Here is a 17475-nt window from a genome sequence, read left to right as displayed (position 1 = left end):
TTGATGCTTCCTGCGTCGTTTAATATTTTCCCCATGGAATCCTTCACTAATGCAACTCGAGGCTTGAATTTTTTCTTCATTCGTTTCAGCTTGAGAAACGCTGAACATGTTCTTCCCTTTTGGTTTTCCATCTCCAGCTCTTTGCACATGTCATTATAATACTTTACTTTGTCTTCCCTTTGAAGCCCTTTGAAACCTTCTGTTCAGTTCTTTGCTTCATCAATTCTTCCTTTTGCTTTAGCTGCTCGATGCTCAAGAGCAAGTTTCAGAGTCTCCTCTGACATCCATCTTGGTCTTTTCTTTCTTTCCTGTCTTTTCAATGACCTCTTGCTTTCTTCATGTATGATGTCCTTGATGTCATTCCACAACTCGTCTGGTCTTCGGTCACTAGTGTTCAATGCGTCAAATCTGTTCTTCAGATGGTCTCTAAATTCAGGTGGGATATACTCAGGGTCATATTTTGGCTCTTGTGGACTTGTTCTGATACGATAATTAGTGTTATAAGCTAAGATCAGTTTTCTTTTTAAATATGTTCAGTATGTTTATTTAAAAAATAATTGTTTTCTCCCTGAAGTGCTTACCCATACCCTGGAAGTTACTTCAGAATATTTTTTTTTTCATATGATTGATCATTGTCTATAAACTTTTAAAGAAAAGGCATACCTGATTTGACCTTTATAGCCTCAGAAGAAAGTCTTTACTATGAATGGCTTGTTAATGGAGAAATAAATGTTAGCCTAACATTGTCAAAATTTAGGGGCTTTGGGATCCAATAAGCAGCCTGGGTGGTGTGATGATTAAAGCGCTCAGCTGCTAACCGAAAGGTTGGCGCTTCAAACCCACCAGTCGCTCCCCAGGAGAAAGATGTAGCAGTCTGTTTCTGTGAAGAATTACAGCCTTGAAAACCCTGTGGGGCAGTTCTGCTCTGTCCTGTAGGGTCATTATAAGTTGGAACTGACTCAGTGGCAGCGCGTATAGGCAGGGATCTAATGTTGGATTGTTTGTTTTCGCTACAGACTTGAAATGATCACTAAGAGAATTAGAATTCTATAGAAACTTAACTTCGCCGTTGTGATAAAACAACAGAAATTACAAAATACTAATATTGTGTTAGGATTACTTGAAACAATATAAAGCAGTATGAATTGAGTAATTAATATACCTGTACAAATTTGTCATTAGAACTATTTTTTTTAAAAAATAAGTTTCTTTAAAACCCCTATCACTTGGGCTTAAATCAACTTTGATTATAAAAATGTCACTGGCTTTAGTTTGAGTTTGTTTATGGTGATGGGAAAATTGGTAACAATTATGGGTGATGGTTGTACAACATGATTGATGTAATTGATGTGACTAATTGTACACTGGAAAATGTTGAATCGGTGAATGTTGTGTTATATATATATATCTTTTACAACAATTTCTTAAAAAGTAAAACTGCAAAAAAAATTTTTTTAATCACTGGCTTTTATGTATATTTTGAAGAGTATGTTTTTCTCTCCTCCTCCTCCTTCCTTATGCCCTCCCCCACTTCCAGGGAAATCCGAGGAACCAAACTGTGCTTGTGATCAGTTTCGTTGTGGTAATGGAAAGTGTATACCAGAAGCCTGGAAATGTAATAACATGGATGAATGTGGAGATAGTTCCGATGAAGAGATCTGTGCCAAAGAAGCTAATTCTCCAACAGCTGCTGCTTTTCAACCTTGTGCTTACAACCAGTTCCAGTGTCTGTCTCGGTTCACCAAAGTTTACACTTGCCTCCCTGAATCTTTAAAATGCGATGGAAACATTGACTGCCTAGATCTCGGAGATGAAATAGATTGTGATGTGCCAAGTTGTGGGCAGTCATTGAAATATTTTTATGGTACTTTTAATTCTCCCAATTATCCAGACTTTTATCCTCCTGGAAGCAATTGCACCTGGTTAATAGACACTGGTGATCATCGTAAAGTCATTTTACGCTTCACTGACTTTAAACTTGATGGTACTGGTTACGGCGATTATGTCAAAATATACGATGGGTTAGAGGAGAATCCACACAAGCTTTTGCGTGTGTTAACTGCTTTTGATTCTCATGCACCCCTTACAGTTGTTTCTTCTTCTGGACAAATAAGGGTACATTTTTGTGCTGATAAAGTGAATGCTGCAAGAGGATTTAATGCTACTTACCAAGTGGATGGCTTCTGCTTGCCATGGGAAATACCCTGTGGGGGTAACTGGGGTTGTTATACTGAGCAGCAGCGTTGTGATGGGTACTGGCATTGCCCAAATGGAAGGGATGAAATCAATTGTACCATGTGCCAAAAGGAAGAATTTCCATGTTCCCGAAATGGTGTCTGTTATCCTCGTTCTGATCGCTGCAACTACCAGAATCATTGCCCAAATGGTTCAGATGAAAAAAACTGCTTTTTTTGCCAGCCAGGAAATTTTCATTGTAAAAACAATCGTTGCGTGTTTGAGAGCTGGGTGTGTGATTCTCAAGATGACTGTGGTGATGGCAGCGATGAGGAGAATTGCCCAGTCATTGTGCCTACCAGAGTCATAACTGCAGCCGTCATAGGGAGCCTTATCTGTGGCCTGTTACTCGTCATCGCATTGGGATGTACTTGTAAACTTTATTCTCTAAGAATGTTTGAACGAAGGTCAGTATCAAGACAAAACTATAGTGGGTATGCTTTCTACAATAAAGACATGACCAAAATATTTTCCATAAGTACTCTAGTGTGATTAGCGATATATTTTTGTTTTATAATAGAAATGGGTAAATATTGTTTAAAAAAAAAAAGTAGAACTGCCCCCATAGAGTTTTCAAGGAGCGCCTGGCGGATTCGAACTGCTGACCCTTTGGTTAGCAGCCATAGCTCTTAACCACTATGCCACCAGGGTTTCCAAATATTGTTTATAATATGTAAAATTAGTGTGAAAACCCAGGACTCAAAAGGCTGAACACATTAGAACTAATAATTACTTAGACGAAAGCTAGTATTTACCAGTTTGTTTTCATTTTATTCTGTTTTATAGGAATTTTGCAAGCTGCAACTCTTGTCATTTTTTTTAGCCTGTGTTTCTATATATATTAATTCAGCTATTTCACATATAAAGCATAATCTCACAAGGAGTTTACAATTTGGAGGAAGGAATGCCGAGTGGAATAAAATAAAAATAGTAGACTGGGTAGTAGACAAAAATATAAGCACTCTTAAGAGTTCGAAAACAAAGTGCTGTAAAATCAAGATAACTAACCTGATGGGGGAAACCCTGATGGCGTAGTGGTTAAGAGCTACAGCTGCTAACCAAAAGATCGGCAGTTCAAATGGACCAGGCACTTCTGGAAACTCTCTGAGGCAGTTCTACTCTGTCCTATAGGGTCACTATGAGTCAGAATCGATTTGATGGCAATGGGTAACCTGATGGGGAATTGGGAAGGCTTTCATTGAAGAGGTGCCATTTGAAATGTACCTTGAAAAATTAATTGAATGTAGATAGGGAAAGATTGCAATTGAAAAAAATAGACTGGGCAAATATATAGAAGTAGGAATGCTCAGTATTACTCAGGGGATAAGCACATAGTTGTTTGGAGCCTAAAATACATACAAAGGACAAATAGAAGACAAGACTGGTGTTATGTTGTGGCACTCAGTGAGAGCCACGCTTGAGATTTCTTTTTGATTCAGTAAGAAATGGTTAATCCTTAAAGCGTTTTTGAGACATGGAGTCCCACTGTCAGAGCTGACCTTCAGGGTGGTGAAGGATGGATAAGCCTGAGAGAAGTTGATGATGGAAAGGCCACCTAGGAAGGAGGCTGTTGTGGAGACAATGACCTTCTATTCCAGCAGATTACAAATAACTACTACAACAACAAGCTTTACGTATGAGATAGTTAAGACACAGATGCACACAGATGTACAGTATCAGAATAATCATTGCTGCACCTTTTCTTTGGGCAAGTGTAAATGGCCAAGAAAACCTTTTACCACGTTGCAGCATAAGACCACAGTGAAGAGACAGAGGCCTTGAATTCAAGAACTAGCAGTTCCAGAAGGTGTATTGGTGACTCATTTCACTCCTTTCCTTATCTCAAAAATAAGTGTGTTGGACTTGAATAAAATGTCTTCTAATAGATTTCAAATACTTTCATCTAATGTCTTGAACCCCTGTGACTTTAGGGATTTAAAGACCTAGTATCTTTATTTCTCCCTTTTACAGGCATTTCCGATTTATTGAAACGTAGTGACCCAGGCACCTACCACTGTTGAGCCCCATGAGGACAGACTGCTTCATCTTTGTATTCCCAGTGTAGGGATGGTTTAGATATTCAGTTTTGTTGAGTGACTAAATTTTAAAAGTGATTCACATATACTAAAATTCAGATTGTTTTAATAATAATTTGTAAAAAAATACATCGTTTTATCTTGCCTGTTTTTGATTTTTTTTTTTTTTATTATTATTTACTTTTTTATCCCCCATCTACTCTCAAAGATCATTTGAAACACAGTTGTCAAGAGTGGAAGCAGAATTGTTAAGAAGAGAAGCTCCCCCCTCTTATGGACAGTTGATTGCTCAGGGTTTAATTCCACCAGTTGAAGATTTTCCTGTTTGTTCACCTAATCAGGTATATTGCAATTTATGATTTCTGTTTCAATACTTCTTAAAATGAAATCTATATGTGTGTGTGGTAAAGCAAAGGCCCTTGACCAAGACTATGCCAGAATTTTTACAGTCAAGTCAAATATTAAATATACGAAGGACTTAAAATTACGCTTTTTCATTGTAGGTTAACATACTACAAAATCCAAAAGTCTGCATTTGTTCTTTACTGCTGCTGCTTTGGTTATGGGACTTTACTGTTTAAGATAGTTTAGTGCATTAAAATCCAGAAGTAAAGTTAGAGAAATCATTTTCTACTTGAATGAAACATTTAGAAGGTTTAAGAGTGAATACTAAAATTAATATGCTAGGACTATATTAGTAACATTCTAGACTAACCACTTATAAGTAAAAGTAATTGACATGAAGTTAACCTTTTCGTCTGATTTGAGGGAAATTTTCTTCACATCAAGATTTTAAGAGTTCATCTATTTAAATAGTAACTCAAATCCTTTATTAATATTTCTGCATGCTTTAAATGTCTCTGCAATTTTTAAAAAATATTTTTTAATGCCTAAAATGTGCCAGGGTTCATCTTAGGCATGTTGCTTACACAGTTAAAATGTAAATTCATCCAGAAACATTTCTAAACATTGTTCCTGGTATTGGAGTTAAGAAAAATTGATAAACATTATTTTGCCAGTGATTTAATTCTGTTCAAAATGGAAGACCACCTCCTTTTCAGTTAATAAGCATTCTGGTTACTCTCTGTCACTCTGAGTCTTTTAGAAAATCTTTGGTAAGAATTTGTGTTTTAAATACATTTCTCTGAGCTTAATTTACTAACTAAATAGGAGGCCCACTGATTGTATTTTGTGTGCAAAATAGGGAAAACCTAAATTGTGACTTTTTTCTGTTATTGGCTCTACTTTGGGGATGGTTTCTCTTAGGTAGGAATTGAGACCACAGTTAATTCTGTCATTCCACCTCTCTTCCATCCTCTACCTGCCACCACCACCACCAAACTCTTAGACTACCCTGTTCTCTAGGGTTATAATTTACTTTTAGGAGAGAATTCTATTTCGACAAAGTCTTAAAATATGTTAATAAATGGTAAACTAGATTTTATTCTATTAAACTCACAAGCTTGAAACTTTTGGGAACAAATTATCAAATTTCTGTAGCAGCTTTTCAAAAGAAAAATAATTTATTCACTGTCTCAAAATAGGAATGCTTTCTGCTTTTTAAACTGAAGAAGTATATAAAGTGATTCCTAAGGTATTCATGAGACCCCTCATAGAATATAATGTTAAGTTGTCAGTCTTTTAATTAAAGACTTCCATGAGTCGAAATTGGCTCAATGCAACTGGTTTGTTTTTATGTTTTTTTCAGCTGAGTAGAGAGCTTCATCTCATTTCGACAGAGTAGTGTTAAAGTCAGCATTAAAGTGTGCTGAAGGCATTGGTGATCTTGATGGGTGATAAACCCAAGAACATCTGAAAAGCCTTTTGTTTATTGCTGAATTACTAATGTAGTACTACTCACACAGAGCCTTAGTTAGAGCTTGAATGCTAAATGTTGAGGTCCAAGCCTGTGGAGAGGTTCATAAGGGGTGTGGACCACTTCTTTTTTTTTTTTTTTATGGTTGTTGATATTGTTAGTTGCTCGTCAAGTCAGTTCCAACTCCTGGCACTTGTTAATTAGTGAATAATTTTACTCATTTGTGTAGGAAATCCATGTGTGCTGATATCCGAACTTCTTACTGATACTTCGTGCTATACTAAGGCCAGATTTTGAAATATTCCTATATGATTGTGGCTTCTTAGCTTTCCATGAATTATGTTTGAGGGATTATGTATGGAAATCACAAATAAATGAAGACCAGTTACAAAGAAGGATGGAGAACATACACTATCTCATCTTCCTTCTCCTCCTCCTCCTTTTTCTGTGAGGGGAAAGGCAAGAGACATTAGTTTTGACAGGAGAAACTGGATTTTAAGAGTTCATCCATTGGAGCCTGGTTACCGTCACTTTGAGCCTTTTATAGAAAATTGTTGGTAAGAATTTGTATTTTAGAAACATTTCTCTGAGTATAATTTGCTAACTAAAAGTTTCATGGGTTGGTTTTTGTGTTCAAAGTAGGAAAAACCTTAATTAATGACTTTTTTATATTGTTATTTATATAGTCATCATTTGGTACAGAGAATATCAACTTACCATTGTTTCCTAGAAATGTTGTATTTTAAATACTAAATGCCAGACTTAGGAAAGCTTTGTTTGGTCCAAGTTTGAATACTACTTTTTTTTTTATAACCACTAGGTGGCGCTTAAAGTTTTGTTTTTTTTTTTTTTTTTTTTTAAGTAAATGCTGTAGGTTTTAAAAATAATTCATAAACTCGTTCATCTAGAATAAAGAAAAGATTTTCTTTCCGTTAGGTAATCTGTATATGTACAGATTATGTACCTCCCATATACCAATTAAAGATCACCAGTTTTCAAAGAATAAGGATATGGTAATTTATGTTTAACACTAAACCATAGAAAATAAAACTTTAAAATCTTTGAAGACCGGGCGGGAATCCAAATGTCTCAGAATACCATTGTGTAGTGCTATAAACTAATCTTTCTAGCTTTTTTGTTGTTCTGTTTTCTGTGCTCTTTTTCAAAAAATCCTTCATTTGTGACAATGTAAGTAAGTCCTCAGTATCCATTCACTCAACAAATCCTTGAGAGCCAACTCTGTGAAATATATTTTTCACGTGTTTTAGGAATAGTTTCAGCTGTGTAAATTGAATCTAACTTGCTCAGCATTTTTACGAAAATAAAGGGCCTAGTTTTCACAGACATTTTAGGTCATTTAGTCAGTTGTACTGGAGGTCCTTTTACTTTCTTGGCTGTAGAAGTATCAAATAATTTCCTTTTCTAGCCTTCTGTACCAAGGATTGGCTTACTAGGGGGGAAAACAGGCACTATTCAGTTTTGAAACAAAATAGCTCTTGTAATTGACATTAAGTATCTTAAAGGTGTATATATAAAATGAAGTGTCAAGAAATTTTTAAACACAGTGAGCAGTGATTCAAATTACAGATTAGATTCTATAGTGCTGTAAACCTCTAGAAGTAAGAGAATTTAATTCATTCTCCCTAGACCCTAGCATCAACAGGTAATACAATTTTTTGCCACGACACATTCTTAATAGAAGGGTGTTTTTCGTCTCAGTACCTTGTTGTTAGCCATCTTAAAGCTCTTTTCTTATTTTTGTAGGCTTCTGTTTTGGAAAACCTGAGGCTAGCTGTACGATCTCAGCTTGGATTTACTTCGATTAGGCTTCCAATGGCAGGCAGATCCAGCAACATCTGGAATCGTATTTTTAATTTTGCAAGATCACGTCATTCAGGGTCATTGGCTTTGGTATCAGCAGATGGAGATGAGGTTGTCCCTACTCAGGGTACCAGCAGAGAACCTGAAAGAAACAGTAGTCACCGAAGTTTGTTTTCCGTGGATCCTGATGACACAGACACAGAAAATGAGAGAAGAGAGACCGCAGGAGCATCTGGTGGGGTTGCAGCTCCTTTACCCCAGAAAGTCCCTCCCACAACAGCAGTTGAAGCAACTGTGGCAGCATGTGGAAGTTCCTCAACTCAGAGTACCCGAGGTGGTAATACAGACAATGGAAGGGATGTGACAAGTGTGGAACCCCCAAGTGTGAGTCCAGCACGTCACCAGCTCACAAGTGCACTAAGCCGTATGACTCAGGGGCTCCGTTGGGTACGTTTTACATTAGGGCGATCAAGCTCCATAAATCAGAACCAAAGTCCCTTGAGACAACTTGATAATGGGGTAAATGGAAGAGAAGAAGATGATGATGTTGAAATGCTAATTCCAGTTTCTGATGGAGCTTCAGACTTTGATGTGAATGACTGCTCCAGACCTCTTCTTGATCTTGCCTCAGATCAAGGACAAGGGTTTAGACAACCATTTAGTGCAACAAACCCTGGAGTAAGGCCAAGTAATCGAGGAGATGGTCTGTGTGAGCACTGTGGCATCGTCCACACTGCACAGATACCAGACACTTGCTTAGAAGCAACACTAAAAAATGAAACAAGTGATGACGAGGCTTTGTTGCTTTGTTAGGTACGAATCAAATAAGAGATTGTATACAAGATGGAGCAATATCAATTCATTGTTTTGTAACTTTACAGTTAAAACTAGTTTTAGTTTAAAATGAAAAAAGATGCAGGGTGATTTCTTACTGGGATGTGTTAGCCTGCATGGTTAAATTAAGTAACTCTTGTACCTATAAACTTTCAGAGTTTACTATTTTAGCAGCTACAAATACATTATGTATTCATATTGTTCAGTGATGTTCTTCCATATATTTCTAATTGTTTTTATCCTGGTACTTACTGTAGAAATATGGCTGCTGAAACTCATTTTACCGTCAGTTTATCTTATGTTTAAGGTTTATTTGTACAATATAATATCGTCATTTAATTGAACCCTTTATGCTTTTGCCAGCACATCTTGAAACTTAATCTACTAGATGTTAAGGTTGTTAATGTAAAAACAAAAACAAAAAAAACCATTATACTCGCCTGTGTTTTTATTTATATAACATTTGTCTAAATATTATTGTATTTCATCATCATATGAACTTGTCAGAGGGAGGAATATCTTTCTCTAAATATTTTTCTCTTATGTTTAACATGCAGTGATGTGACATTTAGATAGAGTTAGATAAAATATTGGCAAAAACAAAACTTTTATAGATTTTCTAATGTTGACTTTAATACTCTAATATGGTACAAACCAAGTGGTAAAATCCCAAGTCATTTCTTCTTTCATCTCTACTTAGGGACAGAATTAAGTGGATGAAGATACTCTACTATGCATTAAATCTTGAACTTTATAAAATATGTACAAAAATTTTACAAGATAAGTTCCAACTGGTAATGTCTTTCCCTGGTACAGGGTTATGCTCATATTGGACCGTAGGGATTTGCACTAAAATCTTACCAAGATCTCAGATGAGTTTAGTGCACAAGCACTATCACTTTAAATACAATTATTTGCTACCACAGTGACTGTGTATTTCCATAGCTTTTATTGGGGCGGGGGGGGAGGTGTGCATTTTTATTACAACTTTAAATTGCTTTGCTGGTTTCATATTTATTTGTTGTATTTAAAGATTGCATTATTTTAAGAAAGTGATTTTTTTTTCAATATATTTTATTCATGGGGGGGCTTGTACTAATGTTGGAGAAACGCAAATCAAGACATGATTCAGATCACCCCCCCTTTTTAAGTAGAGTGAATTGCAAGACCCTGCATATTTTTTGTATTGTCAATTCCTGTTTATTTATTCTTTAGTTGTCTTGTTTTAGTACCTTAATGATTGAGTATGAATAATGTATTTGTGTGTGGTTATTGCTATTTATTAAACTTTAAATACTTTGCTGAATGTCATTTTAAAGCACGTTTGAGGTCTTGTGTATTGTGTTATGCTGTCAGGAGACTGACTAAAATGTTTTAATATGTATCAAAAATTAAAATGACTTTTTTTTATATTGCCTTGAGGTACTTTTTAAATCACATGTGCTCTTTGCTTTTGTTGAATTTTGGTGCACGTACAAATTCAGTCCATAAAATATGCAGTATATCCAGAAGAGAAAACAAAGGGGGAAGAGGAGATATTCTAAACTAATAGTAATAGCTTATACCAACACTCCAGGGTAAGGATATCTGAGGGCCTGATTATTATTTTGCCTATGAGGAAACAGCCTCTTAGTTGGTGTAACATGGAATAACTCAATCAGTCCTCTTTTTATATTATTTTTAGCTACATCTCAGACCCCTATAGAATATTCTCCTGATAGGGTTTAGATTACCAAGTTAATGTTCCTTAGGTCCTACTAATATACTGGGGCCCTGGTTGCGCAGTGGTTAACAGTTCAGCTGCTAACCAAAAGGTCAGCAGTTGAAATCCACCACATACTATCATATAAAGGAGGCGGGAAGGGGCTGTTTACTATTATGTGTTTTAATTTATTTTTTTAATTTAAGTAACACATTCTCCTGGTTCAGACAGTAAAAAGTAAGTCTCTTACCCCTGACTTTCAGCCTTTTAGTTCCCGTGCAAGGAAACAGATACCAGATTCTTGAATATCCCTACAGAGATACCATATGCATACATAAAATTATCCATTTCTATAAATGCCATATATGGTAGTGCAAATTGCAACATACTGTACATACATTTCTATACCTTTGTTTTCAAGGGAAAAGTTGGCATGCCTAATTAGAGTTTAAATACTTAAAGTTGGGTATTTCTGTTATTCAATTTTCACATTTAAATCATTGGCCCATCCTGAATTTAGGGTTTCACCTTTTTTTATTTTTTAAGGTGGCCACCTAGTTATCTCAAAGCTATTTATTAAATAATCCATTCTTTCCCCACTAATTTGAAATGGCACTTTTATCATATAGTAAATTCCCATTCTTGAGTATGTTTTTAGACCTATTCTGTTCAGTTGATCAGCCTTTCTCTTTTTGTACCAGTCCCACACTATTTTAATAACTGTGACTTTAAAATATGTTTCATATATTCTTATTTTTTATTTGAACTTTAGAATTAGCTTGTTGAGTTCCACAAAACAAGTCCATTTTTTTTTTTTTAACAGCTTTAAATTTATAGATTAGGGAAATTTGACATTGTCATGTTGAAACTTTAACTCATGATGCTCTTTATTTGTTCAGGTCATCTGTACTTACTCCCTTCAAAAGTGTTTTTAAATTTAACTTTATAGAGATATAATACATGTTTTTACAATTTATTCTTAGGAATTTCCTCTTTGTTACCATCATTAAAGAAGGCCTTTCTAATATGATTTAATCTGATTTTAGTTTATATGAAGGCTAACGATTTATAAATGTTAATTTTGTACCAGCCACCTAACTCTATTTTTTTTAATTTGTAATATTTCAGCTCATTTCTTTAGATTTCCAGCTACACAATCATGTCATCTGTAAACAGTGAAACACAACTTTCCCTCCAATTTGCGTAGCTTTTTGTCTTAATTGTATTGTCTAGCACTCCTGTAATAATGTTGAATAGCTCTGGCTCTAATGTACAGAGGTAAGGTAGATGCATTTAGTCATGTTAAAGAAGGATCCCTTGATCCCTGTTTTTTAAAAAATTTTTAATAAAGAATGCTTATGTTGAATTTTATCATAAGCCTTTTCAACATCTATGAAGAGGATACAGTTTTGCTCCTTGGATCTTTTAATATGATGAATTATATTAATGTATTTTGTAATTTTGAACCACCTTACATTCCTGAAATAAACTCCACTTGGTCACTGTGTATTATTTTCTGAAGTATGTTCCATATTTTATTTAGGATATTTGCATCTCTTTGCATCAGTGAGATTCATCTGTAGTTTTTCATGTTTGTTTTGTCTTTTAGGAGTTTTGTTACCAATTTTATGCTGATGCCCTAAAAAGAATTTGGAAAGGTTCCTTTTTTTCCTGTGCTCTGGAACCGCTAAAATAGCTATGCTGTTTGTTCCTTAAAATTTCAGTGAAATCGTCTGAGCTTGGAGGATGTTTGGGACGTTATTTGAGAAGATTTTGGTATCTTCTTTGGCAACTGGTACATGGAGGTTTTCTGTCAGAAATAACCTGTTTCATCCAGGTTTTCAAATTTATTTGCCCACAGTTGAGGAAAGTTCTCTCTTCCTCTTCTATACAGCTCTTTCCGCCTTCTTATTCCTTATTTTGTATTATGTTTATTGCCTTATTTTTTAAGGTATGTTTTTCCATTATGTGTTTGTTTCCCCCAAAGTACTATGCCTTGGATATCTCTATCATTCTTCTGTTTTCTAATTAATTTCCACTTAAATAAATGTTCTTTTTGCTTTCCTTAAGTTTATTTTGTTGCTTTTTCTCTAGCTCCTTTAGTTGGTCATTTCATTCATTTATGATGTCTTTTTAATCATTAATATGAGATTTAATGCATAGACTTAATTCTGAGTACTGCTTAAACTTAGATACATTAGTCTTGTCATTGTTATTTTTTCTACGGGTTTTGCAGTTCAGTTTTGATTTCCCCTTTGACCTAAACCTCCGTTGCCATCTAGTTTATTCCAACTTACAGTCACTATGAGACTTTGACCTAAGAGTTGTATAAAAGAGGCTTTTTTTTTTTTAACTTTTTTTTTCTTTCAGATAGGATTTCTCATGTGGATGGCAGTTTTGTTTTCTGATTTTCTATTTTTATGACATCAAGATTAGAGAATGTTGTCTGTGTTACATCTACTTTGAGAAATTCCTTGTCTTTTCTCAGTTTTTTAAATGCGCCAAGAGCATTTATAAAAGATGTATTGTTTTTAGGATACAGATTTTAACCGATACTACTTATATTTATGTGGTTTTGACCTTCCATCCAGTACTTTGTTTTGTCTTATCAGCCTGTCAGTCAGAGCTCCAATATTAGTATGGGAGAGAATAGAAACAAAAGGAGTTGTATTAGAAGGGTTCTATGGGGCAGTTTTACTCTGTCCTATAGGGTCGCTATGAGTCAGAATCGACTCGATGGCACTGGGTTTGGTTTTTTGTTTTTGTTTTTAGGGCCAGTAGCCACTGCATTAGCTCTTGTCAAGCACAGAATGAAGAGGAGTTTTTCCAGAAGCTATTCAGGTGTTTGTTGCTACTGCTGCTACCACCATCATCTGCTGTTGAGCTTGAAATAAATGGACTAGACAGGTTAAAAGGGATAAAAGAGTACATCAATTTAGTAGATATTTATTGAGTACCTACTGTGGGCCCTATACTGCTTATACCAGTTTACATTCCTGCTGCTCTTCGTTCAAACTGCTTGATAATTCCCTCACTCCTTTTCCCTTAAACTCCAGAAGGAGATACCAACTTCATAGAACCTGTTTGACTCGGGTAGGTCCCTGTTTAAAAACTGATAGAAGCAGCCAGTAGAGTTATTTTTCTCAGAATATCTCAACTCATTCAGGAATAGCATAGGAATTCCAGCTTGCTTGTAGATAATGTTGGCATGGGATTGAAGTTGACTGTGATTGCATTTTATTCTAAGGTATTCAGCATTTGGGGTGGTAGAAGGAGGAAGGTAAAATTCACAGACACTTAGAGCTGGAAGGGATCTTCATAATGAGGAAGTGATATAGATAAAAGTGACTAATCAGTAATTTTCTAGACTTCAAAGCAGCCTGTGTTAATTATATACCCATATATGTTATATATACATACTAAAAGCCAAACCTGTTGCTGTCAAGTTGAATCTGACTCAGCAACCCTATAGGACAGAGTAGAACAGTCCCATAGGATTTCCAAGGAGAAGCTGGTGAATTTGAACTGCCAACGTTTTGGTTAGCACCTGAGCGCTTAACCCCTGTGCCACCTATAGGTACATACACATAAACAAGGGAAGGAGCCCTGATGGCGCAGTGATTTAAGTGTGTGGCTGCTAACCAAAAGGTTGGTTTGAACCCACCAGGCATTCCATGGGAGAAAGACCTGGTGATCTGCTCCCGTAAAGATTCAAAAAAAACCATTGTCCTCCAGTCAATTCTGATTCATAGTGACCCTGTAGGACAGAATAGAACTGCCCCATAGGGTTTCTGAGGAGTGTCTGATGGATTCGAACTGCCAACCTTTTGATTAGCAGCCACGCTCTTAACCACTGAAACCCTGGGCGACAGTTCTCTTCCTATAGGGTCGCTATGAATTGGAATCAACTTCGATGGCACACACCAAAAACAAACACATAAGCCACATATATTGCTCATGGTTTATCATATTATAGGGAAGAATTCTCAAGGCAAAAATATCTGCCAATTGTTGAGTGCTGTCTGCCAGGTTCTTTATATGTATCTTTGGAATCGTCACAGTGCTGTGGAATATAAACTACATCTTCTATTTACCCAAGGGCATACAGCCAGTAAGGGTGGAACTAAGCTTTCACCTTACTGTAGTCTTAGTCTTGTGAATAAAGTGAATAATGATATACTATCGATCAGGAGAAAACAACCATCTTCAATTTGCAGTTTTGATACCTGGATTATTATCCAAATTCCACTGCAAACTCACTGAACCTCAGCTTCATCTTAAAGTAATAATAACTACCTTAGGATTTTAGGGTTATTGTGAGGAATAAACTGAGATGAGATATATAAAGGACTTAGCACATGATCTGGTTATTTATTGCTGCAAAACAAATCACCTCCAAACTTTAAAGCAAAGGCAGTCGTCAGTTTGCTCACAAATCAGTAATCCGGGCAGAGCTCAGTGAGATCTGCTCATCCCTTCTGCACTTGGCATCAGCTGGGGCAGGAAGATATACTCCTAAAAGAGCTCACCTATGGGGCTGGCAAGTCAATACTGGCTGTCAGTTGGGAGTCTTGAATCCTTTCCATGTGGGCCCCTCCATTTGGCTGCTTGTGCTTCATTACAGCATAGAATCTGTGATCTATGAACAAGTGTTCCAGGACACCTTGGCAGAAACTGCAAGGCTTCTTATGACCTAGTTTTAGAAGTCCCAGGATGTCGAACCATGTTCTATTGGTCGAATAACTAAAACCAACTCAAATCCAATGGGAAAAGAAATAGACCCCACTCTCAATAGCAGAAATCGCAAAGAATTTGTGACCATCATTACCACTGCACAGTACCTAATATATAAGAAACACTAAATTGAAACTATTACTATTTTAAGTAGAAAAAAGTTTTACAGACAGTTCATTTGTTAAAAGGATATTAACTCAGGTCCTCTGTCATATATCCAGGACGTTAACTGGGGTTAGGTGCCATCGAGTCAGTTCCGACTCATAGCGACCCTATGTACAACAGAACGAAACACTGCCCAGTCCTGTGCCATCCTCATAATTGTTATGCTTGAGCCCATTATTGTAGCCATGGTGTCAATCCATCTCATTGAGGGTCTTCCTCTTTTTCACTGACCCTCAACTTTACAAGTATGATGTCATTCTCCAGGTAGTGGCCCCTCCAGATAACATGTCTAAACTTTGTGAGTTGAAGTCTTGCCATGGTTGCTTCTAAAGAGCATTCTGGTTGTAGTTCTTCCAAAAAAGACTTGTTTGTTCTCTTGGTAGTCCATTGTATATTCAATATCCTTCACCAACACCATAAATCAAAGTCATCAATTCTTCTTCAGTCTTCCTTATTCATTGTCCAGCTTTCATGTGCATATGAGGTGATTGGAAATACCATGGCTTGCATCAGGCACACCTTTGTCCTCAAAGGGACATCTTTGCTTTTTAACACTTTGAATAGATCTTTTGCAACAGATTGGTCCAATGCAATCTGTCCTTTGATTTCCTGACTCCTACTTTCCTGGGTGTTGATTGTGGATTCAAATAAAATGAAATCCTTTACTTCAATATTTTCTCTGTTTATCATGATGTTGCTTATTGGTCCAGTTGTGAGGATGTTTGTTTTCTTTATTTTGAGGTGTAATCCATACTGAAGGCTGTGGTCTTTCATCTTCATCAGTAAGTGCTTCAAGTCCTCTTAACTTTTCAGCAAGCAAGATTGTGTCATCTGCATATCTCAGGTTGTTAATGAGTCTTCCTCAAATCCTGATGCCATGTTCCTGTTCATATAGTCCAGCTTCTCAGGTTATTTGTTCAGCATACAGATTGAAAAAGTATGGTGAAAGGATACAACCTTCATGCACACCTTTCCTGATTTTAAACCACACAGTATCCTCTTGTTCTGTTTGAATGACTGCTTCTTGATCTACACACAGATTCCTCATGAGTACAGTTAGTGTTCTGAGGATTAATGAAATTTGAAAACCAGTACTAGAACATTTGCAAGCCCCTGAGTGGTCGCTATGAATCAAAAAAAAAAAAACCCATTGACGTCAAGTCAATTCCAACTCATAGTGGACCATATAGGACAGAGTGGAACTGCCCCATAGAGTTTCCAAGGAGCGCCTGGTGGATTCGAACTGCCAACCCTTTGGTTAGCAGCTGTACATCTTAACCACTATGCCACCATGGTTTCCTATGAGTCAGAATCAACTCAACAGCAATGGGTTTGGTTTGGTTTTAGTTGGGTGGCGCAAATGGTTAACAAGCTCAGCAGCTGACGGAAAAGTTGATGATTGAGTACACCCAGAGGTACCTCAGAAGAAAGGCTTAGTGATCTACTTCTGAAAATTCAGTTGCTGAAAACCCTATGGAGCACAGCTCTACTCTGATAAACATGAGGTTGCCATGAGTTGGAACTGACTCCATGACAACCGGTTTTGGTATGCTACCTTAGGACACACATGGTTCATTGATAATGAAATGTCTTTCTAAAAGAATTTGCCAAGAGTGTTTTCAAGTAAAGGTACTGAAGGGTCAGTTAGGGTGGGTTTTCCCAAATTCTGGGGGAGGCTCAAGCCCAAAGAAGTTTAATACTCTAAAAAGCAACATGGTAGCTTCACTAATGAGGAATAATGGGGTACAGTGAGATGGGAAAGCATGAGCTGTGGAGACAGGCACATCACAGTTTGAATCCCGGCTCTACGACTTAAGAGGTTCGTAACTGAATAAATCACTTGATCTCTCTAAGACTTGCTGTCTCACTGGAAAAATGGGTACAACATCTACCCTTAAGGGTTACTGTAAGGTTAAATGAAAGAAAGAAAAAAAGACTATGCAAAAGCCTCTTTAAGAGCCTTACACATTGAGGTTGCAAAATAAATTTTACTGATTGTTATGAATTGAATTGTGTGCCTCAAAAAAATGTTGTAAATCCTAACCTCTACGCCTGTGGTAATAATCGTATTTGGGAATGGATTGTCTTCGTCACGTTAGTAAGACAGGAATTGTGTAAGGTGCTCTTGAGTC

The 17475-nt window shown here is 36.4% G+C and overlaps 1 protein-coding gene across 3 annotated transcripts in view; it reads left to right on the top strand.

Annotated features, from left to right (window-relative positions):
- LRP12 (LDL receptor related protein 12) overlaps positions 1–9413 on the top strand; it is a 69574-nt gene extending 60161 nt beyond the window's left edge. For all 3 annotated transcript variants that reach the window (XM_064267991.1, XM_064267989.1, XM_064267990.1), the window contains 3 exons: positions 1538–2642; positions 4480–4612; positions 7852–9413. In XM_064267991.1, the coding sequence (XP_064124061.1) occupies positions 1538–2642; positions 4480–4612; positions 7852–8721 (2108 nt within the window). In that variant the 3' untranslated portion in view covers positions 8722–9413. The remainder of the gene's footprint in view (positions 1–1537; positions 2643–4479; positions 4613–7851) is intronic.
- Positions 9414–17475: the final 8062 nt, after the last annotated feature.

The sequence above is a fragment of the Loxodonta africana genome, chromosome 14 (genome assembly GCF_030014295.1).
Source record: "Loxodonta africana isolate mLoxAfr1 chromosome 14, mLoxAfr1.hap2, whole genome shotgun sequence".
Taxonomy (NCBI): Eukaryota; Metazoa; Chordata; class Mammalia; order Proboscidea; family Elephantidae; genus Loxodonta; species Loxodonta africana.
This window is presented reverse-complemented; position numbering and strand designations above follow the sequence as displayed.